Raw genomic sequence first — 24,142 nt, forward strand, 5'->3', positions numbered from 1 at the left:
ATACACCTGCCACACCCAGAGAGGTGATAATACTCTTGTTCATCATCCCTTCAACAGATATTTGAACAAATAGAACAGTTTTACACTTATAATATATAATGCATGACAAATATTAATATATATACAATTTGTATAAGCTTGGAGAATAGTCCAGAAAGATCCATATGGAAATATTAACATCAGTCACCTCTAAATAGAATGTGGGGGGAAGAAAGAGGGAAAACTTGAATTTTTAAAAAGCTTACATTTCCCACATTGTTTGAGTTTTTTAACTGAAATACGTTATTTTTTAAAATTTTAAAAGACAGAAGGAAAAAGGAGAGGAGTCGGGCGGAGAAAAGAGAAGGGACGTTTTGAGGATGTAGAGTTAGACAGGCCACCATTCCAACACATTTCTCTCTCACGAAACCACCCTGAACCAGCAGTGAGTGAATATATTTTGAAAAGGTATAAATACAAGAACAAGAAGGGACAACAGTAGAAAACTCATGTCACCCCATCAGCAGGGAATGGGAACTGGCAGGGCCAAGGTGACTGACCTGAAGGTTCTGCCAAGTGCCCAGGAGGGGAAGAGATGAGAAGTAACTGCTCCTCCAGAGCCTGGACAGCTTGGACTTCGAGGCATCCGAGGACCATGGACAATGGCCCTGCCCAGCTGTGGACTCCAGGGGCTGGGAGCCCCAGGACTAAGTCAGAACTGCAGGGGCAAAGTGGGGACAAGGATCTGGGCTGAGTGAACCACGAACAGTGCCAGGCTGGGCAGCTGGAAGTGAACACGTGACAGCAGTGCAGGGCAGCCACAATTTCCTTCCCTACCTTCACGGCTGACGTACAGGCCAGGATGAGATTTTGCTATTTCTGTCTTTTCTGACAGCTCATCAATAATTTAGGATCAGAAAATCATCAGGAAATCCTAAATGAAAAAAGCAAGATCAGTCCTTCTGTTGATGACCTGCAGAGCAGCTGGTCCTGTAAGTACAATTAGGGTCAGGTCCTCAGGCATCAGGCATCTCCTGCCCCAGCCCTGCCAGCCTTCGAGAAGTCTCCCCCTGAGTCTCTCCCTAAACACACCGACCCCTGTGCCAAGCCCACCTCACCAGCCTGCAGACACACCTCACACTCACCTCCATCCTCCTGTGTCACAATTAGCAGCACCTCCTCTTTGAGTCTAAATTCTCTCCAAGTTCAAAGACAGGAGCAGACAAGCCACCAAGAGTCAACGAGCACATGGAGAAAAGACAGCCTCAGTGATTTAAGTCAAAAAATGCAAATGTGAGAGACACTGACGTTCCTCTTTGTTTTCCCCACAAATGATGCTGGCAAGATAGTGGCAAAACTAGAAAGTTATGCCTCGTTGGTTATTGTTAAATATTTGCACAATCTTCTTTTTTGGCTGGGAGGAGGGGGATATGGCAAAATTACCAATACAATCCTGCCTCTGAGATTTTATTCTAAGAAAATAAATCATTAATAAAACAAGACAAAACCAAAGAAGGTTAGACCCAGTCTAAACACCCAATGACAAGAGGCTAAATAAAACAGTGTATGTTCTATTGAAAAAATATAATGGCATGACTAAAATTATAAACAAGACCTGCCCAGTATGGAAACAGGCATATGCCACACTGAGTGGACAAATTAGAACACAAATGTTGTCACACAAAACATTTTACAGACACAAACACAGAGACACACCTGCGTGCACACGCACACGCACATGCACAAAACAGGCAGAACAGGCTTCTTCCCTCTGTGTGATGAAGGTCTGGTAAGAGAGTCAGGTATCATGTAAGAAGGCAGTATAAGAAGGTGATTTGAAAAGGTCCTGGATTTCAAAATAAGAAGAAGCTGGGTCAGAAATTTGGCTCTAGCACATTACCCTTCACTCCCTAAAGACTCAGTTTCCTCACCTGCACACTAGTGATAGAAAGACGACCTGCTTCAAGGAGTTGTCAGGATTGCATGATCCTCAGTCCAGCAAATGACCCACAGCGAAGACGTAATAAGTATCTGTTATTGATGCCGGTGCTGTTATTGGCATTATTAAGGCTCAAGCATTCGGAGGGCTTGAGTCAGCTTGTCTAAAATAAACACTGATGTGAGACGTGCCACGTGGGAGCATGGTGGAATTTGGAAAAGTGCTTCTTGTCTTGTGGGAGCTGCTGCTCGCCTCCCATCTCTAAAGTCAGCAAGGACACTTGCGACAACTTCTGTGCCCGCCAGTCGTTTACCAGTCCGCGCCGAGCAGATGGTTCCATGTACCTGTATTATCTAACCCAGATGACAAAGTTCATGTTTCCCTGTTCCCAGTTGGCTTCTTCTCATTCAAGAACATAAACCCACATCCCTGAACTTTCCTCCCTGCGAATTCTCCTACATGCTGGTGGTCTGCTGAATAGTCAACCCCAAAGATGTCCTCATCCTAATCCCCAGAACCTAGGAATATGGGACCCCTTGTGGCAAAAGGGACTTTGCAAATGCGATTAAGGATCTTGTGGGCCCAAGAGCATCACAAGGGTCCTTACACGAGGGAGGCAAGAAGGATGGAATCAGAGGAGAAGACATGATGATGGACAAAGACGTCAGAGAGACGCTGAGCCAAGGAATGCGGGCGACATCTGGGAACTGAAGGAGACAAGACAACAAACTCTCCCCTGGAGCCTCAAGAAGGAACACAGCCCTGCCAACTATAAGAGTATAAATATGTGTTGTTTTAAGCCACTCGGTTATGGCAGCCATGAGTTGTTGGTCCACCCAAAGCATCTGGACTTCGCAGGTGGGAGCTGGAGTTCAGGAGTCAAAAGGTGGCACCTCCCAGCTCCACCTCCTGCTACACTGGGATGAACCTGGGACGTGTGATTTAGCATCAGTTTCCTGGTGTGAGAAAGCGGAGGAGCATCCCTGCCAACAGCACCCAGAAAGCTCCCTGGCACGTGGCAAGCACTAGCTTTTTTTTGAATTCGACTCGTCATGTTCTTGTCTCTTTTCCTTTTGGTTTTCAACATCTTTATTGAGACATAATTTACATTCTACAAAACCCACTTGTTGAAAGCAGACAATTCAACGATCTGTAAGTGTGTTTGCAAAGTTGTGTACCAGCATCACCACAATCTAATTCCAGAACATTTTCATCACCCCAAAAAGAAGTCCTGTACCCATTAGCATTCCTTTCATTCTCCCAGCCTCTGACAACCACTAATCTACTTTCTGTCTCTGCAGATGTTCCTCTTCTGGACCTTTCAAATAAACAGTCATACGGTAAAGGGGCTTCTCTGACTGGCTTCTTTCACTCAGCATTATGTTTCCAAGGGTCACCCACATTGTGGCCTGGGTCAGTACAACATTCTTTTTTATGATGGAATAACATTTTGTTTACCCTTTCATCAGCTGATGGATGCTATTAACTTTATTTTTTTGCCATTGTTTTCTAGCACTGAAATAAACTTTGATAATTAAGGGAGTTCCCTTTAAGTTTTGTATTTGTGTGTGTGTGTGTGTGTGTGTGTCTTTTAATCTAAGGCCCAGAGGAAAATCCTCAGGACTGGCTATTCCATCTCCCTAGAATGCCAAGTCAGCATCTTTGGAACCACTGAAGATGTCTCATAGGAAGGCCCGAGGACACTGGCCAGAACATTGCCCTAGGACCCTGGGACAGGTTTGCTATTTGCACCTAAATCCCTGAAGTGTCTTTTTATAAAACAGGTCCAGAACTCTGAGAGCTTCAGTATCACCAGACCTGGCCCCAGCTTTTCCCCTTGGCACTCTGTGTCTAAACTCCTCTAAGCCTCCGTTTCCCTATCTATAAGCAAGGCTAATTATAGCTAACCTTGTCATGTCGCACCGATGTTAAGATTCCACATCAGAGAGCCAATGGGGGGATTAAACGGTATCCAGTCATAAAACACAGTGAGGCTTCACCTACAGAAGGAGCCAACACCACATTATTACAACCACTAACGGAGACAGGCTCTTCGTAGGGACACTGGGGGTGGAGCTGCAGCCCTGGGCCCGGGGGTCCACCCCAGTGGAAAGGAGTAGCTTCTCACCAACATCTGCAGACTGATTTTTCCCGCTGTTTTGAGACCCTCTGCAGACAAAGCATCTCTCACAGCTTGTACCCGGGAAGGGGGTACTTCCACTCCCCACCCTCTTTGGTCCAGCACTGATGAATGGGACTTGAAAAGAGTTCCTAAGACTTTTTTTTTTTTTTTGAGGCAGTTGAGAGAGGAAAACAATATCTGAGCTGGCAGGGAAAGAAATTGGTTGATTTCCGAGTCTTGTCAGTATCAGGATTTCATCAGCCTGCTCTAGATGCCAAAGTCAAACCCAGGACTGGGGCACCAACCAGGAGGGCCAATTTCCCCCTTGGATTTGCCGTGGGTCAAGCTGACAGTCAGATTTTCCACCGCTGTCTGGCACTTTCCACTTGGAGGCAGTGGCCATGCTGGATGGGTCTTCACGTGACCACATAAAAGGGCTTTAAGTTCATTCATTCACACAAGTCAATCACTGGCCACACTTTGGAAGACAAAACATAAGAACCCCTTAGGCTCTGGTGATTGTTATTGGTCTGGAAAATGACCCACTTTTGAAGAGACAAAAAGGCCGGTCAAAGTCTCTTGGCCTGGGAGTGGGTGTCTGAAGTGTGTTAAAAGAACAGCTGTGCCCAGGGAAGCTGATACCTGTGTTAACAAGAGGCCCCTAGCAGACACCCTCTTTGGACTTTTTGTGATTCACTCGATGGCTGGAGGCCACTGCCCATGACACACGGGCTGACCTGAGCCAGTTCCCACGAGGCCTCTTCTGGGGACAAGCTGGGCACTTCCAGAAGCAGCGATGGGTCTAAAGGTCATGAACTAGGGTCAAGTTCAGGGCATGGAGAGAGAAATTTCTCACAATCACAATTTTGAGGAGGCATCAAGAAACTGTGACAAGCCCAAGAGGGTTATTCAGGACTTCTGCCACTCTATTCTTAAGTAAAACTGGCCTATAATTTTCCTTCCTCCTCCCCTCCTTGTCTGGTTTAGAAATCCAGGTTATACTGGCCTCATCAAAGGAGTTGGAGCATTTTCTCTTTTTCTGTTTTCTGCAACCATTTGGATAAGAGAGGGTTTTCTATTCTAGAATATTAAGTAGGCTTGCCTGTAAAGCCATCCGGGCCTTGTGTGCCTTCTTCCCACTTTTTATGAGAGCTTTGTAATGACTGATTTAATAATTTAAGAGTTATTGCTCTGGCCAAGTTTTCTAGTTGGCCGTGAATCCACTGTGTTAAGTTGTATTTTTTTAAGGAAACTGACCATTCTATCCCGAGTATCAAATTGAGCAGCACAGAGTTACACTCAGTTTCTCAGGCTTAGAGGGACTATGTCTGTCCATCAATAAGCAATGAGGGGGAGTCCAAGAAGCGGCTCCTGCCCCACCAGCACTCGGCAGCACCCCCACTCAGGGCATATTTTTATCAGCAATGAGGAACTGCCTTGCACTGCCTGGGAGCCCAGAGGGCAGTGATCTAGGCGCCGGGTCTGGAGTCACACAGCCTGGATTTCTCTCCTAGTCCCAACCCAGGCACTCGTAACCTCCATCTCCTCCTCTGAAAAAACGAGTAGAATAACACCAGCTGCTGCTTAGGACGGCTACGAGGATCACAGAAAGGACTCTGCCAACTCCAGTGCCTAACAGGGACATTCCCATGTGCTAAAAGTTTCAATTTAACAACTTCATTTCACAAACTTTCAACTTATGAATTCTCACGAACGCAAACTCAACGTCCAGAGCAAAAGTGCTTCAGCTCTCCCCAGTACCACCACTGGCACTCCCAGCCACCACCTGTCATTCTCGTCCCAACCATCTGGGTATCTATTAGTCTAGAGCAGAGGTTCTGAGAGCAGGGTCCCTGGACCAGCGGCAGCATCTGGGATCCTGCTAGAAATGCAGATTCTTGGGTTCTCCTTCACACCTACTAAATCAGAAACTCTGGGGCTTGGTGCAGTAACCTGCTTTTTAACACACCCTCTGCTGGATTCTGATGTCGGCTCCATGTCTGACAGCCCAAGGTTCTTGAAAGTCACAGGGCACTTCCCACATTCACGGTTCATTCTGAAGTGCTTTTAGAACATGGTTACTCCATTACGATCAACGAAAGGAAAAATGACCATCGTGCTGAAAGAGTGAGTAGGAAGAGATAAACAAACGTTAGAGAGATGAAAGCTGAGATAATTTGAAAAGATGGATGGAGAGAAGACGGCAAATGCTGTCGTGTGTGTGGGATGACTCATCCAATGAGAGGAACAATTCTGAACACAGTGAACCGAGCTGCGTCTCAGATGCAGTCCTCGGACCATGACAGCAGTCGTCAGGACACAAGGATGACGATTCTCAAAACTCAGAGATGTGAACACAGGGCCATGGGATCAGCATCCACAGTGGAAACTCAGTGGCTTCACAGAAATTCACAGAATGCTGGGCATCTATGAATTGTGCCAGGGTGCAGAGTGAAATGCTGGCTCCTAGTCAGGGACGTCTGCATAGGTTAAAGGTTCATCTGAATCTGTAAAGTGCTGATGAAACTTTAGCAGCCTGGACTACTTTGATGAAACAGTGCTAACCAGTTCTAGACCAGACCACAAGAGGCGTTAACTAAGCCAACAGTTTTTCTGTATAGATGAAACAGGTCTGTTTCAGGGGAAAAAGAGAGAGAGAGAGACAGAGAGAGACAGAGAGAGACAAAAAGAGGGATGCCTGGCACAGCGTGTATAAGCAAGGAGAAGAAATTGCATCAGGATTTAAACCTTTAAAGGACTAAATCACATCCCCACTTACAAACTTAAAATTCAAGAAGTAACTCTGGATCTATGAGCCATCCATCACTTACAACCAAATGCTTCCCCAGGAGCTACTGTAGACACCATGGGTGTTAAAACTCAGCATTTAAAAGACACAATCCACACCCTGGCCCCCTGAGATTCATTTTATTGGGGCAGAGCTCATTTTTAACAAGCTCCCAAAGGGATACTGAGGCAGATGGTACCCGGACCACAGAGCCGTTTGTCATTACAGGAGAAGAATCAGAATCAAAAGCGGCACCAAGTCGCTGCACACACTTCGCACACATTGCTGGGAAAAATGCTGCCTGAAACCAAAGCACCACCCGCTGGAGCCCCAATTTAGCACTTGTTCCCACAGCTCAGATCAGGGAAGTCAGCAGCAAGTGAGTAACATGTTACGTAAGTTGCTTTTCTGTATGCAGAACTTTAATTCACCAAAGAGAAGTTACAATCATATAAAAAGCAACAGCCCACCCCCAAAGCAAATGCTGGGCCAGCATAGCCAGGATCTCCCCAGCCCCTTCTGCCAGGCCGAGATGAGGCCCCTCTCCTGTGCCGAAGACCTCACTGCCTCAGCCTTGTGCCACTGGGAACTGGACCACTGGTCAAGGTGGACAGAGAAGGTGGGGGGGAGGGGATGGAGGAAAACGTTCAGGGTTCAACATGGGCATGCACACTGGCTTTATCAAGGCTTCCCTCTGGCTGAAAACATAAGTGGAGTCCTGTTTTGCCTGACTACACCGCTGAGCCCTTGCCAGAAAGTTCTGGAACCACAAAACCTCCTCTGTCTTGGGTCTTCTCCAAGAACCCGAAATCAGTCTCTCTGTCTCCCTCTCAGTCTCTATCTCTCTGGCAAGGATTCTTAGTCTTTTCCTCTCCCCAGTTACCTCAAGACCTTGATATAACACTATTTCTAACTAGAGTGTTAAAGGCTGACAGTGGTTGGGGCATTTATCACCCCAGTGACCACAAAAGATGTCAGTGCAGGTATGGGGAGACGTACCATCTATGTAACATACATGTTACTCCCTCCAGTGAGTCAGCCTCAGGAGTCTTCTCAACAATTGCCTAGAGACATCCACTCTCAACCTACTGGACAGAAGGCTGTCAGTTTCAGAGGAAGCAGTCCTTATCTATCTTTTTAATACTTTACTCTAAGCACCTAGCATCGTGATGAACTCTTAGGAAGAACTCCCCCCTGCCACAAAAAAAAAAAGTATTGAATTGATTTCAATTGACACCTGATATGAAACATAACTGCCACCCCATTTTGCCACAGAGCATGTCTCAAAATGCATAAGAGCCACCTGGGGTGCCTGTTAAAATCCCATCTTCTGGGCTCCATCCCAGACTTGGTGACTCAGACTCTAGGAGATCTGCATTTTAACAAAGTGCCAGGTAATCGTACACAGGTGAACGTGAGAAGCACTGCCTTAGCCTCAGGAGAACCTCAAGGATGTGATTAGGCAAAAAGGCCCTTTGGGAACACCGCACACCCAACAAAATGGAGGCAGGTGGCTTCTTCCTCTCTGTCCAGGCACAGACCCAAGTGAAATAGAGAACATTCAACGTTGGGAAGGGGGAGGGTGTAGCTCAATGGTAGAACACATGCTTAGCATGCACGAGGCCCTGGGTTCAATCCCCAGTTCCTCCATTGAAACAAACAAACAAAAGAATAACCTTAAAACTGACTATAACTCAATTTAAAAAAAAATTTTTTTAATTGGGGAAAAATGAAGCCAGCAAGAGATCAGAGATGAGAAAGGTCTAGCAAAGCACTGGAAGTGAACAGGGCCACCACTGAGGCCCTCAGGCTCATCTTCGCCTGCTTCCTGCAGTCGTGGGGGTACCAGATCACAGACCAGGGATGTTGATGAGGCCCAAGGATGGAGAGCACACAGCTAGCAGCCCTGCCCCCTCCGGAAAGGTGTGTGGAAGAGAAGTGCACCTCATCTCAGCCTTTCTCCAAATCTGCTTCTCTCTCCGCCGTACAGTCTGGCAGCTACAATCAGCACACCATCCTACCTCACATCCTGCACAGGGCAGGGGGCTGCTACCAGCCAGGGTGCCGGCAATCATGCCCAGATTTCTTGAGTCTGCACCCAAGGAGCCGCAAGAGCTCCCCTTCCTGAGACAGGGAATCCCTCCACCGCCAGCAGCTGTCACAGGAACGTCAGACACTGATGTTTGTGCCAGGCCTCATTTACACAAGCCCACTCCTCCCCAAGAGATGGGTTTTTAAAACAAACAGCTTTTACATATGTTAGCAGGCAGAGTCATGTCAGCATCAGGGATCCCCAGATGGAAACGTGAGTCAATGTGGGGCAGAGACTGCTAAATAAATCCTGTTTGGGTGAAATTCCTCTCTCTGGAGAAAGAGCAACCCCAAAGCGGATTCCTCGGATTACCCAGCAAGGATCCCTAAAGACGGCAGGCTCTCCCCAGCCAGGCATGCCCTGAGTACTTGGAACTGAAATAAATATCCCTCTAACGTGCATTTGCATCCATCACCCCATCCCTCTGGGAACTCTTCCAGCCCGTCCCACCTGTGTCCCAGCACCCCTAACCCCATACACACTCTGGTTCCTTCCAGGACATCAGATGGCCCTACTTTGTAGGGCACAGGTTGTCCACACTTGCACAGAATTTCCTGACATCCCAAGGCTCAGGGCTTTGGCAGCTAAAGAGAAAAATACACCCCAGAGACACACAGGTAGCTGAGAAACGAGGGAGGGCAGGTAACAGGTACAGACTCATAACCTGGAAGACTCGGGCCACTAAGGACTCAGTCAAGAAGCACTTTTGACTACTGAGGAAATGTCAGATTTAGGAGCTTTAAATACCTGGGTCTTGCCTACTCTTTCCTTAAGTTTGCCTGTGGGGACTTGGTAAGAGGGAGGAACTCCATAAACTTGACTGTTTGGTTCCAGTTTGTACCAAGAAGGTGCAAACCAAAAGAATGAGCCTAGGATGGGGTCCAGGCAACAGGTAGGACCTCGTATAGAAATGGGGCCAGGTCATGCATGCCAGCCAGAGATGAGGGCCAGGAGCCTCCAGCTTAAGGACCAGTTCGGAGAATTTCAAGTCCAAAGTGGGTCTGAGATGGAGGAGATGTGGGTGACAGTGCTGGGGGCACACTGAGACAGAAAGCAAAGGCTCTGGGAGGTGTGTGCTGCCTGGAATGGCACTGGCCCCCCAGGGACAGGAGTCTTTGGTTCTGAGGGGTGAGGACCTGAGCTGCCCTCAGGGCAGGGGCTGCAGAGTGGTTACCATGGCCTTGGGTGTGTTTGAGTGCAGAGATTTCTGATCCGTGGCAGGCCTTGGCTAAAGCATCAATGGCTGGGCCCCCCACATGCACACATGTCTGTGACCAGCGTGGGCTCACATGGCCCTAGTGAGAGAGACCAAGGGAGAATTACCACCTGGCCAAGAGTCAGGGACGGGGGAGGGGGGTCTTAGGTCTTTCCCTAGGCTGCCCACAAAGCCCCAACCGCCACGCGAGAGGAAGACCAGCCACGTACCGAGCCCGTTCTCCGCCAGCGCCGCATGGGTCACGTCGCAGTCCCCCAGGTCCTGCTCTCCGACCTCATTCAGATCCAAGCCAGCCTGGTGGGACCCGTTTCCAAAGTGCCTTTCTTCCTTCTCCAAGCCAGCGTCCCCGTTTTCCATCCCATTCTGAGCCTTCTTCAGGGGCATTATCTGCAGACCACTGGGGGTAGTCCTGTAAGACACCGTCTTGGTGGCCCTGTCACCTCCCGCAGGGAGCTTGGCTGAATAGCCTTTCTTCGGCTTGGAAAGGGACGGGTTGATTCGCTTCCGTTTATGGGAAGTCCCTTTGCTCTTTCCCGATTCGGAGGGTCTGTGGGAGAGTTTCTCGACCGACGGGCCTCGGCCGTCACGCAGGAGCTTGGAGGCGCTGGCCTGCTTCCCTGACTTGAGCCGCTTGTCCTTGGACAGGTGCAGCCCGTTGAATTCGTCGATGAACTCCTCACAGTGCAAGAGGTGGTGCTCCGGCTCCCATGTGTCCTCCGTGCTCCCGTAGCCTTTCCACCGGATCAGATATTCCCATTTTCCTTTCTTGTTCTTCCTCTTGTCCACGATCCTTTCCACCTGGGACATGAGAGGAGCATCAGAGAAGAGAGAGAGGAAGAAAGAGAGAGGGGAAAAATCAGTCCCAGGCAACTAGAGCAACACAAGGCCCTCAGGATAGAAGCATCTGCCCGGACCCTGGGCCGAGCTGTTCCTGACACTTCCAGGAGCCTTCAAGAAGGCTGGTCTGTCTGAGGACATCCTTGAATGGAACCAAAGGCGCGTGGTGGTTCCCATGACCACGGGACGCGTGCCCAGGGGTTGCATCTACACGCCCATCCAAGCTGACTCTTACGTCACATCGCACTGCAAGCGTTCACCAAAGACCCGCAGTCTTTTCATTGAGCTTCAAAGACCCATTTGGTGTGGGGCTTTCACCCTTACTCATACTAAGCAACACTGAGCACTTATACGGCAGGCGCTGTGCTAACGTGTCCTTACAGCAACACCAACGATGAGGAACATCCCCTGTGCACGTGTGAGGCGGACGCTGTACCAAATGCTGGGCATGGACGCTCCCATTTCATTTTCTCCTCTTATTTCATTTTCAACCTGATGTGGTAGCTACTCTTTCTACCCTCCACTTTACAGTGAGGGAGATGGGGCTCAGAGAAATTAAGTCACACAACTGAGTTCCAAGCTGGTAAGGACAGAGCTGGGATCTGACCACTCTCAGCCCAGATTTACTGTCTTAATTACTAGGACGTACCAACTCTCTGAACTACAAAATCTGCCGTATTAACCAAAAATGACCTGAATCGACAGAGCCCAATTTCCCCCGTTCAGCATCCCCAGCTGCAACACAGCGAGTGCAGCTGTGAGACAATGTGATAGGTAACATCTGTTGAGGGCCTACTATGGACCCTGCATAACCCTACAAGGGGGACATTATCACCACTTCTGTGTGACAGTTGAGGGATTAAGTATGAGGCAACCTGCCTACAATGCAGGGCAAAGAGATGATGGAAGTGAGCTCTGAACTCATATCTGGATTCAAAGCCACGTGCTACTGTCTATGTACCTTCAACAGTAAGGACACCTCCCCTGTCTTCAAGCACTATCATGGAAAATGCCAGCCCCAAGTCTAATCACTGGTGAATCAGGGTGAAAGGTATGTGAGGGTTCATTTATTATTCTTTCGACTTTGCTACAGATTTGAAATTTTTTAACCAAAAAAAAAAAAGATGGAAAATTCCCAATGCTCTACCAAAAAAAAGCTAAATTTCAATGAAAAAGTAAACAACTGTAGTCAACAGTTTATTATATTTCAATGTCAACATTACATATTTTTCTAGGATGGAATTTTGACCCAGTGAAATTAAGTATTAAGTGAGGAATATGCCCTCGAAACTCATGAAAAGAAAAACAATACGAGAGGGGAGAAGTGGTTACAGTTATAGTCGATAATTGTTAAAGATGGGTAACGTGTACATGGCAGTTCGTTATACAACTGTTTATGTTTGTATGTTGGAATTTTTACATGCTTAAATTTTTCTGTAATAAAAAGTGAAAAACTCTGAAAAGTGAGATTGCCTCCCAATGTTCTATGTACAACAGAGGCTATGCAAAATAATTAAATGACTTCCATTGCTTTGCACTGAATAAATACCTAAGCAGCTAGGCCATGCTGCCTCTTTATAATACTGCTTCTTCACAGACAATTTAAATTGTTTCCTTAATTGATTTATCTCAAATCAAATTGGCCTATTTCTATTAAAATTTCTTTCCTTATAAAATGCTCTGGGAATATCTGTTTTAGATTTATTACATAATTTTTAGATGTATCACACAAACTCTATAATAGCTTGAAAAAGTAAAATCATGCCAAACTAATCCAACTTCTAATCTTTGAATCAAGGAATGGGGCTGGCTGAGTATCCATTTGTGATTAATGCTGCAGAAAGTCAAGAGTGCTTCTGGAGGAGCCTGAAGCTCTTTGCACATATGCAGGACTTTGAAGGGGGAAACCCTCTGCAGGTTTAGAGAAGAAGAAAAGTGAACAAGCAACATGACACTGCCAGAAATAGCAAGATTCCAGAAAAGGCCAACCTACGAGTGTCAGGAGGAAGCCCAGATATGTCTAAGGGATATGAGCTAAGGGATTTGTGTTGGCATGGAGGTCTCCAGCTTCAAAAAGCATGTGCTTGGCTCCCAGAATGGAGAAACTACTTCCCCAGGATGAAGCAGAAAACCATATTAGACAAACAACCAACACAATGGATACGTAGGTGGGAGGGTAGGTGGGTGGGTGGATGGATGGATGAATGGAAAAATGGATGGTTGGTAGATGGATGAACAGATGTGTGAATAGTGGGATAGGCAAGTGGGTGGGTAGCTGGATGGATGAACAGATGATAAGAGTGGGATGGGTCGGTGAATGGAAAGATCTATAAACAGGCAGAGGACTGGATGGATGGGGGGTTGGGGGATGGATGAAAGGGCCAGTAGAGAGGTGAGTTCAGGAACAGATGGGTGGATGGATGGACAGTGCACACGCATCAAAATGACCTTAGTATAGTATTTAAGAACAGGCTATGGAGAGAGACTGGTTTAAATCTCCTGCAATGGAGTCCTTTGTTCTTGAACAAGTTACTAAAGCTCTTTAGGCCTCAGGTGACTCATCTAGCAAGAGGGGAACACAGCACCTACTTCATAGGGTGGTTGTGGAGAATATACAAAAAAAAGGAGTTTAGCACTCTATAGGGAAGGTCACTTAATCCTGTATATCCGCCTGTGAATGAGTACAAACCTGGGTGGTACCTAAAAACAATGCTTCCACCCCTTGCAGAATATGACCCCCCACTTTAGGATATTTAACCCCTCACTGGGAAGAAGGGAGAGTCCATCTACTTAAACATTCCTTCTTAAATTAACGCAATACAACAATGAACAGTATTAACAGGACCATCCCTAGTAGCCTGATTTCCAGGGCGAGGGCAGAAACTATCAGCTCGCCACTTCCCATCCACACGACCCTGGGCAAGCCACCCAACCTCTCTGGGCCTCAGCGTCCCCATCTGTAAAGCAGAACTAGTAATAGTAATAATAGCAGCTTCCAGCAAGGTTGTTGGGAGAGGTGAAAGGACTACAGTGTCAGGGGGAAAGTAAAGTGTCCTGACCACCACAAAGCACCACAAATGAGTGAAATGGCTCTGAGATGCGTGAAATGCCAGTTGACAAAAGTGCTTTTATAAACATTATTTCTTCCACAGTTAAAACATTTTTAAAGAAAACAATTTTTTTTTTCAGGTTCAGAAAAACAACTGCCTTTTCTGAAAGACCACAATGCCCACAAGGAGCTCCAGGAGAGCAGAACCTCCCATAAGACTCTGAATGCGCCACCTCCTGGGGCCTAATCTCCTTCTTTGCATCCCTGGATGGGTTTTCTGACCCTCTTTTCCTCTTCTCCTTGGGAGAGTCACAAACAGAACCAGAGCTCTAATCTGTTCTGTTGATAACAAAAGCCCACGTTATTTAGAACCTGATCTTGCGTGCGACTGCAACACTCTCTCTGTCTAGAAATCCTTTCTTTCCCTTAAGCTCCTCCAACCTCCTCCACTATCCCCTAACCCGTTACATGCGCTGAAAACAGAGAGCTAGGCCCCCAGGTGCTGGCAGCTCTGCTTCTGATGCCCCACCTGGCACAGGCCTCGGGCACTACCTAAAGCTTAGCCCCTCCACAGGGACACAGTCATTAATTCCCTTCTCCCGCAGTTACTAATGAACACATAAATGATACTAAAAACTCAAGCACTGCTAGCTTCTCTTTTAAAAGACAAGCAATCTGAGGCCCTGAACGATTCCTTAGAGTTCAACCAAATCATTAACATCTTCTCTCTGTGATCCCGGCTAATCCCAATGCTGGTCTACCGCTGGTGGGCAGGGACATTCTGAGGTAATTATCGCCAGTGCCACGATGACAAATGATGGCCATCTCATTAGGAATAAGGATGATGACAATCACCTTTAGTGGCACATGCTAAGCTCCAGGAACTGTGTTAAGAACTTATAAAGTGTTAGCTTTCACCTTTATACCCAAGCTTTCTGCTGGGCATTATTCTCACTACGGACAGGTGAGGAAGTTGAGGCTCAGAGAAGGTAGGTAACTTCCCCTCCATCCCACAGTCCAGTAGGTGGTTAGCCAAGATTGGAACCCTAGTTATCTGACTCCCCACCATGTTCTTAGCCACTTGGCTATACCTCACCAGCGGGAAGCCACCAGGACCCAGCAAGCAAGGTGCCAACCGTGTGGGTGAGCCAAGCACAGAAACAAGCACTGAAGAAAGAAATGGTTTCATGAAGTCGTTCAACCAACACTCCAATGCATGTCGACGTGCGAGACACCGCAGACCATGGTGAACCCAGAGACCGCCATCCAGGTTCATGGGCACACAGCACTTCAATGAGTGAGCACAAAGTAAGAATCACAGAAAGGGCTCTGATGGTGAAGAGAAAGGTGCTGTGAGGAAGAATGGCTCCTGCAAATCGGATGGACAGGGAGGTCCCTCCTAGAAGGAACAATTTAAGTTGAGACTGAATGGGGCCTTCAGAGACTGAATGGACCAGTGAGAGGCCTCTTCAGTCTGAAGGACGGCTTTCTTAGCTTCCCTTGGCAGGCTGACCATTCATCCAGCATTTTCTAAGTGCCAGCCACTGTTGCTCGTGATCCCTATATGTTAACATTATATTTGTATTAACTCACTTAATCTCCAAAATACCCCAACGAGGTGAGTAATTTCATTCTCTTTTTTATAGAAGACATAAAGGAGGCACCTAGAGGTTAAGGACCTTGGCCAAGACCCCACGTCTGACAAGAGACCAAAGACTTGGTCCAATGCATCCTGGCTCCAGACCCCAAGCTTTCAATGGGGACACCATATCCACTCCCACTCCTGCACAGCGAGCCCAACCCGACTGAGGCTGATGGTGTACCTGCAGCTTCAGATGCTCCCCCAACTCCTGCCAGGTCACAGAAAACTACGGCACCTTCACATGGTTTAAAAGCAGCCTCCTGAGCTTGACTCTCCTGGGATCCCTGAGCATGCCACGTGGGCCTCCCTCCCGTCCTGCTCCAACTCTCCACTGGTTTAAAGGGACACAGACTAATCAGCAGTCATATTCCCCATCCCAGCTTCCCACCAAACCAAACAGGTATAAAATGACAACAGCTCAGGAATCCAGGACTACCGATCAAACCCTCGAAGGGACGCCCCTCACACCAGATGGTGCTGGATTGAGAAACTGTGGGTCACCAGTACAAGTCTTAATGTCTGATTGCAAAGAACAAGGCCAAAAAGGAATAAAGGAAGATGGTGTCCACACCTGCTATCTGCCCACACATGCACCAGAGAAGCCAGCCCAGGGCATTCCTCTGATTTTGGGCCTCAGAGCCCACCCCAACAAGGACCTCTCTTTCTGCATCCTTTCAACATCCTGGGATAGGCTCCCATCATTACGACCTGGGTCACAAAGTCCTCGGGAAGAATAAAGAAGGGACAAGCTCTGGGAACAACGAGGTATGGACTGTTTCAGATCTAGAAGGCTATAGGGGCTTCAGATCGTCTGGTCAGAGAAGAAGGCAGTAGGAACAGGTGGCATGTCCCACTCAGTCCAATCAAAACTACATTAAGGAAACAGCCAACAGACCAAGGAGTTCAGCTCAGAGCCAGGCAGGTCAAGCTAGCTTCTGGGGGAGGATCTGCAGCATCCAAGCGACGAGGCCCCAAAACTCCCATATCCACTCTACCAGGAGACACTAAGCCAGAGAGAGCCCTCTCTTTGATCAAGAACACACAGACAACAGCTGGTAACAGCAGCATCATCACAGGATGTATTTATAAAAACTTCTAAAGCGTATCAGAACATGATCGTAACTAAAAATTCTCAGCAAAATCACACTAAGAAAAATTTGTGTCATGTTTTCAAAGACTACAGAAAATATGACCTCTGTTTCTAAAAGAAAGGAGGAAAAAAGATAAACAGTGAAATGAAATCAATAAGTGGAGAAGGGAACTGAATTGAAAGAAGACTCATTTACATAAAAAAGGAGGTATAAGGAAACCAAAGAAAGAAACACAGGCAAAGAAAGAAAATTCCCACTGGAACCAGGAAAGGACAGAGCCAACATGCAGAAAATCAAATCAGTGATGTAGACAACATACTTGAAAGGCTCTCCAAGAACACAGAAGAAAAGGACACAGAGGGTTTTAAAGAAAACATTAAGGAAAATGAGAGCAGATATCCAGGAGAATTTTAACAGAGACTCAACCAATGTAAGTCTGGCAAGGGGAGAAAATAGAAATGAGATGAGAACACTAACAAGGCATACCAGAAGAAATCTCTGTGTGAGTCTGCAGGCCAAAAAAAGATCTCAGTGATGGGGGAAGCAGAGGTTGAGAACAAACTAACTCTATTTTTATTCTAACAAAACTTCTTAATTAAAAAAAATTAAACTCCCCAACCTTAAATCCCAACCTCTCCCCATCCAAAATGGTACACAAGATGAAAAAATAAATATTGTGAACTTAAGAATTCTAAAATCAGTCAGGTAGACCTTCAGGTAAGAAGGAAAGAGGAGGACATTTCGTTTGTTAAGGAGCAAAATATAAATTAACCCATTTTAAAAATAAGCCTGGAGGATCTGGTAACGGCAGAAAATAAGAAAGGGTTCAATCACTCAGTCAGCCGATCAATAAACCTCAAATGATGCGGGAATGCAAAAGGAGCCAACCAAAAGATCTCCCAGTGGCCAAAGCTGGAACAATTTGAATAAGAAAATAAATAGTGAGTGTGGAGAAAAAAGAACCCTCCTACACTGTTGGTGGGAGTGAAAATTGGTGCAGCTACTATGGAGATTCCTTCAAAAACTAAAAACAGACTTAATGCAACATCTGATCCAGCAATACACACACACACACACAATATATATGTAAATATATACAATGGAATATTACTCAGCCATAAAAAATAACTAAATATGACATTTCCAGCAACATGGGTAGACATAGAGATAATGATATCAAGTGAAGTAAGTCAGACAGAGGAAGATAAATTCCATATAATATTACTTATATGTGGAATCTAAAAAAAAAATGATACAAATGAACTCATTTACAAAACAGAGACTCACAGACATAGAAAACAAACTTATGGTTACCAAAGGGGAAAGCAGGGGGCGTGGGGAGGGATAAATTAGGAGTTTGGGATTAACATATACGTACTCCTATATATAAAAAGATAAACAGCAAAGATCTACTGAATAGCACAGGGAACTATATTCAATATTTTGTAATAACCTATAATGGAAAGGATCTGAAAGAGAATATATATATAAAACTGAATCACTCTGCTGTACACCTGAAACTAACACAACATTGTATGTTAACTATACTTCACTTTAGAAACAGTTATAAAAAGTAATAAATAAATAGTGATAGTACTATACTTACAATCTAAAGAATAAAATACATATCCATGAGTTCACCTGATTGCAAATAAATGAATTATCAGAAGTTGGCCCATTTTAAAAATGAAGATTCACTGGAACATACCCCTGCTCATTCATTTATGTGTTATCTATGATGCTGCAGGATACAAGAGTAGAGCTAGTCATGTAACAGAGACTACGTGGCCCACAAAGACGAAAATATTTGCTTTCTGGTCCATTATGGAAAAAGTTTGCTGACTCTGGACTACATAAACAAATAGGGGAGAAGGCACAAAAATTCCTTATAGAAGAATTCCAAATAGTAAACCTAAAAAAGAATAAGGGAATAGAGAAGTCACCATTAGAGCACCACAGGAATAAGTTCTACAGACAAGACCCACGGATGGATGCTAAAATTAATGGGTAGAACTTTAAAGGGAAATAGGATATTTGCATACTCTCAAAATATCTCCCCCAACACATCTACTAACTGCGACAGCAGTTTTAACAGATGCCTACCAACTGATACCCCTCCTAGGAGGTGGAGCCTAATTCCTCTCCCCTTCAGTGACTGGACTTAGAAGGACCCCTTTCTAACAAATAGATTACGCAAAGCAAAAAAAGAGCAACTGTACAGTGGAGAAAACTAGCCAACACCTGTGACTGAGGTTACATCACCTGCGATAGATTGTGCTGATGTCACATACATTCTGATATGAGCCACTGAGAAGGGCACTTCCCCTCTGTGGTATAATCTCCCAAGTGTATAAGCTAATGATTAAATATCAGACAAACTCAAATTGGGGGACAGTCTACAAAACACTTCCAGTGCTCTGGAAAAGTGTCAAGATCACGAAAGACAAGAAGACCAAGATGTTGCCTTAGACTGGAGGTGACTAAGGAAAAGTAATAACTACATGCAATGTGGTAACGTGGACTGGATCCTAAAAGAGAAAAGGATGATTATGGAAACACTGGTAAATCCTAACAAAGTCTGTAGGTTAGTTTACAGTTTCACATTTTATAAATGCACATGGTGTAAGATGTAAATTATCATAAAAACTGGTTAAGGGGTATATGGAAACTCTTCTGAAAATCCATAATTATTTCAAGGTTTTTTTAAAGTACAATGGCAGATTATACTAAAACTAAAAAAAAAAAGCATCTGAGTAATAGTAACAACAATCATAAAACCTGACGATTCTAAGTACTCACTGTATATTTACTCAGTGATAAAAGTTCAGAGAAATAACAAAAATATATCAGGCAGAATCAAACCTTATAAAGAATATCAAAGTAAAACTGAGGAGCAAAATGCGTTAAATAAGAAAGGAGGATTTTTTAATTAAAAAATACTAAATACACAGTAGTATGAACTTTTCTGCATCAAAAAAAAAACTTACAAAAATTCAACAGAAAATTGGTAGAAACAATTTGAACTGAAGACTTAAACTCAATACTTTCAGACCAAGACAGATCAAGCAGATGGATAATATGGATATAAAGACATATTACTGGTTGATAAATATGATGGTTGGTCAAGTAAATATTGCATATGTTTGTATAGACACAAACTTTTAACTGCATAATTTGTAAGAAAAAAATAAACTCTACTAAAATGTAAAGAAAATCATACATGGAACACTTTTAAAAACTGATTAAATACTAAAATATCAGAGGAAAAAACTCTAATGAATGCCAAAGAAGAAGATATTGTACAGGCTGGGATCTCTAAATACATACAATGCTATAGGGCAAGATAATATAATTAAAAAAAAATCCCAGCCACTTATAAATGAAAAAGTGACCCCAAGTAACCATCAAATAAAGAATGAAGGAAAAACTACAATAACAATTTTAAAAAAACAAAAAGAGAAAATGAGTACACACATACGTCAAACAGTTGGGATGCAGAAGGAAAGAAGGAAGGAAGGAGTTAAACTTCCATCCTGAGTAATCAGTAAAACACTCTTGGGAAGAAAGAGGAGAGAATAAATATCAAAGTAGGAATTAATAAACTAGAAAATATAAAAAAGCTGAACCTGTTGACATTCAAAAACTGATTCTTGAAATAAAGAGCAAAAATGGCAGACTAGACAGCTCCAAGGGGTCGTTTCTCCACAGAAACACTGAAAAATCAAGCAAGAACATCAGAATCAACATTTTTAGAATTCTGGGGGAAAAAAGTTCATAGTGACCAAACTGAAAGCTGAATCAAGAAAAACACAACTCAAAAATAGTAGGAAAGCTCTATGTCATTTTTACTTACCCTTGCACCTCCCACTCCCCAGCTCAGCAGCAGTGCTGAATAAAGCAGCCCACATTCCAAGATGGAACCATATAGTGCTTGGTTCTGGGGGGAGCAGGGCAAACCTCATTCTCAAAGAATTGTGTTTGTTCTAACTTGTTTAGGGGTTATCGGAAGAATAGACACAAGCACTTCTTTTTGTTTTGCTCACAACTTACCCAGGTTGGAAAAATGGCTATGCAGAGTCATTCTTGCAAAACAATGTAAGCAAATGAACAATGTGCTGCCAACTAGGGCAAAAGAGTACAGCTGAGAAAAACAACAGATGCTCCAAAAGCCTGGAAAGAAAAGATGGAGAGTTTCCTTGGAAAATTAGGGCATTCAAAAAAGTCTGTGTGTACCAGGAAATGTAGATGCCTAAGGCAGGATGCATGTTCAGAAAAGAATCAAGAACGTTTTCACCTAAAGCATTCACGTCTGGCTAATCTCTAGGCTTAGCGCATGCAGGAAGTGAAAACTAAGGTAGAGTTGTAAATGTCCTGTCTAAGCACTGAGCAAACGTCCCAATACAGAGCCAACCTGGAAAGCTGGAGAGAAGCTTATTTCCTCCCTCCCTCTTTTCCTTCATTTCCATTCTTTATTTTTTATTTATTTCTCCTGATGTGCAAGGAAGTCTATTACAACTAGGTCAACACAAGCTAAAGGAACAGAGATTTCACAGATAACACATGACAAAGAATACAGACTTTACAAAAATAGTTTAGAAAAGTCTCTAAACAAACAGCAACAGTCCACAACAAGCAACAAAAACAAACCCTGGCAAGGGAGGAAAGTCTAATTTCCAGAGTTACAACATTATAATATTCAGACTGTCTAGACTTCAACAAAAAATCATGAAATGTTCAAAGAAATTAGAAATATGGCCCATTCACAGAAGAAATTAACAGAAATTTTCCCTAAGGAAGGAAACACACTGAACTTACTAGACAAAAGCTTTAAATCAACTATCTTAAGTATGCTCAAAGTGCTAGAGAAAACCGTGGACAAAGAGTTAAAGTAAGACAGGGTAGCAATGTCTCCACAAATAGAAAACATCAATAAACACATAAAAATTATAAAAAAGAATCAAAGAAATCTGGGAGAGGAAAAGAACAATAACTTAAATGAAAATTTCACTAGAGTTTCAATAGAAGAAGTGAACAGACAGAAGAAAGAATCAACACATCTGAAGATAGTTCAATTGAAATTACCCAATCTGGCCCTTTTTCACTCCCTCCTCTTTGGAGACAGCCCACACTCTGTCTATGGAGTGTGCACCTACTTTTACTCTAAATCTGAGCACCCAACTCCCACACCTCTTTCCTTACCTTCCTCTTGCCTTTCGAAACAGCCTACACTCTATGCAGTATGTATCTCTCTATAAAAATAAATCTAACTTTATTCAAAAAAAGAAAGAAAGAAACAAACAAACAAACAAAGAAGAAATTACCCAGTTTGAGAAGCAGAAAGGAAAAATAAATAAAGAAAAAGAAACAAACATAGCCTAGGAGACCTATGGGACACCATCAAGAGAAACAACATATATAATATAATGGGAGTTCCAGAAGAAAAGGAAAAAAGAGAAAAGGGCAGAAAGAAAGTTTGAAGAAATAATGGCCATAATTCTCCAAATATGGTCAAACATGTAAGTCTACACATTCAAGAAGCTCAACAAACTTAAAGCAGGATAAGCTCAAAGAGATCAATGCTGAGCTACATCACAATCAAATGGCTGAAAGACTAACTCAAAGAGAGAATCTTTTAAGCAGCAAGAGAGAAATGATTTGTCATATATAAGGGATCCTCAGTAAGATTAACAGTCAACTTCCCATCAGAAACCATGGAGGCCAGAAGGCAGTTGAATCACATATTTAAAGTGCTAAAAGGAAAAAAAATTGTCAGCCCAGAATTTTACATCTGGCTAAACTATCCTGTAAAAATGAAGGAGAAATCATGATATTCCCAGATAAACAAAAACTGAAGTATTATTATCATTAGTAGACTTGCCTTACAGGCAGCGCTAAACGGAGTCCTTGAGGCTGAAATGAAAGGACACAAGATAGTAACCTGAAGCCACATGAAGAAATAAAGAGCTCTAGAAAAGATAACTACATAGGTAAATATAAAAGTCAGCATTATTACATTTTTGAGTTGCAACTACTTTTGTTTCTTATATGCATAAAGCAGTAATTATAAATGTACGTTAAGAGAGTATAGAATATATAAAGATGTAATCTGTTATAATAACAACACAAATGAGGGAAAGGAAAGGGAGCTGTATAGAAGGAGTTCTGTATGATATTGAAGCTACGTTGCTGTCAATTCACTAGATTGTTATACAGTTAGGCGGTTAATGGTATATCCCATAGTACCACTAAGAAAATACCTTAAAAAAATACAATAAAGGAAATGAGAAGGGAGTCAAAACAGAATACTACAAGAACTCATTTCTGAGGCAAGGCAACAAAATAGATAAGTTTCTGGTAAATCCCACTGGAAGTGAAATACAGAAAGTACAAATAAAATGAATCTTAAATGAAATGAGAACACAACAGATGTAAATGCATACAATACCATGTTGAAAAGTTTGAAAAATGGGATAAAATGCTTATTATGAAATAATATATGCATTAGCAAAGATGACTCAGAAGATGAGTGTATAAAAGGGTAAATAACTAGGAGAGAAACAGATATAGTTATTAAAGTTAAACATCTGAACAGAATAATAACTACAGGAAAAAACAGGTAGTTATTAAATAATAGAACTAAGGAAAAGTTCTAACCTAAAATAGTTTACCCAAGAATCTTTCTGATGTTTAAGAAACAGGTAGTTACCACAGTACAAAGAATTTTAGTGCATACAGAAAAATGGAAAGCTTTCAAATCCACTGAACAAATCTAGCACTGTCTTTGTGAAAAATCTTGGAAAAGACAGTGTAACAATAAAATATATAAAACAATTTCACTGATTAATAGGATGTAAAGATTTTATACACAACTAAAAAACAGAAGGAAATAATATATTTAAAAATAAAATATCTCAGAGTCACAGAATGGTTAAATTTAAAAGTCTACTAAAAGTAAAATACATATTAATTGGTAAAAGAAGAAAAAAATGAGATGATCTTAATTGCTGATGAAAAGTCAATTACCCAAATTTTAAACTCATTCCAGACCACCTCTCCCCACAAAAAGGGACTAACATATATATATCATATATCATATATATATATATATGATAAAGAAAAAGCTATATCAACCTGGAAGTTGCCATCATCCTAAGAGTAAAATTTAATGAGCACTAACACTGAGTCAAGATCAAAATTAAGCACATACAAGTACTGCATTTTTGAGCTATTTTGGGTGATAAAGCAACACATGAAAACATAAAACAGGAAAAGGAGATATGAATATAAGAAATGGGTCAAATTATCACTATATTAGGTAATACGATTATACATCTTTTATGTCTAGAAAATGTGAAGTAATTAATGGAAAAAATTTTCACCTAACTAG

General features: G+C 43.4%; 1 protein-coding gene across 1 annotated transcript in view; it reads right to left on the reverse strand.

The window, feature by feature from the left end:
* Window positions 1–24,142, reverse strand: part of CDYL2 (chromodomain Y like 2) — a 149,707-nt gene that overhangs the window by 38,695 nt on the left and 86,870 nt on the right. The window contains exon 2 of the mRNA XM_072967787.1: window positions 10,346–10,934. Within this exon, the coding sequence (XP_072823888.1) occupies window positions 10,346–10,934 (589 nt within the window). The remainder of the gene's footprint in view (window positions 1–10,345; window positions 10,935–24,142) is intronic.

Source organism: Vicugna pacos, chromosome 9 (genome assembly GCF_048564905.1).
Source record: "Vicugna pacos chromosome 9, VicPac4, whole genome shotgun sequence".
NCBI classification, from domain to species: Eukaryota; Metazoa; Chordata; class Mammalia; order Artiodactyla; family Camelidae; genus Vicugna; species Vicugna pacos.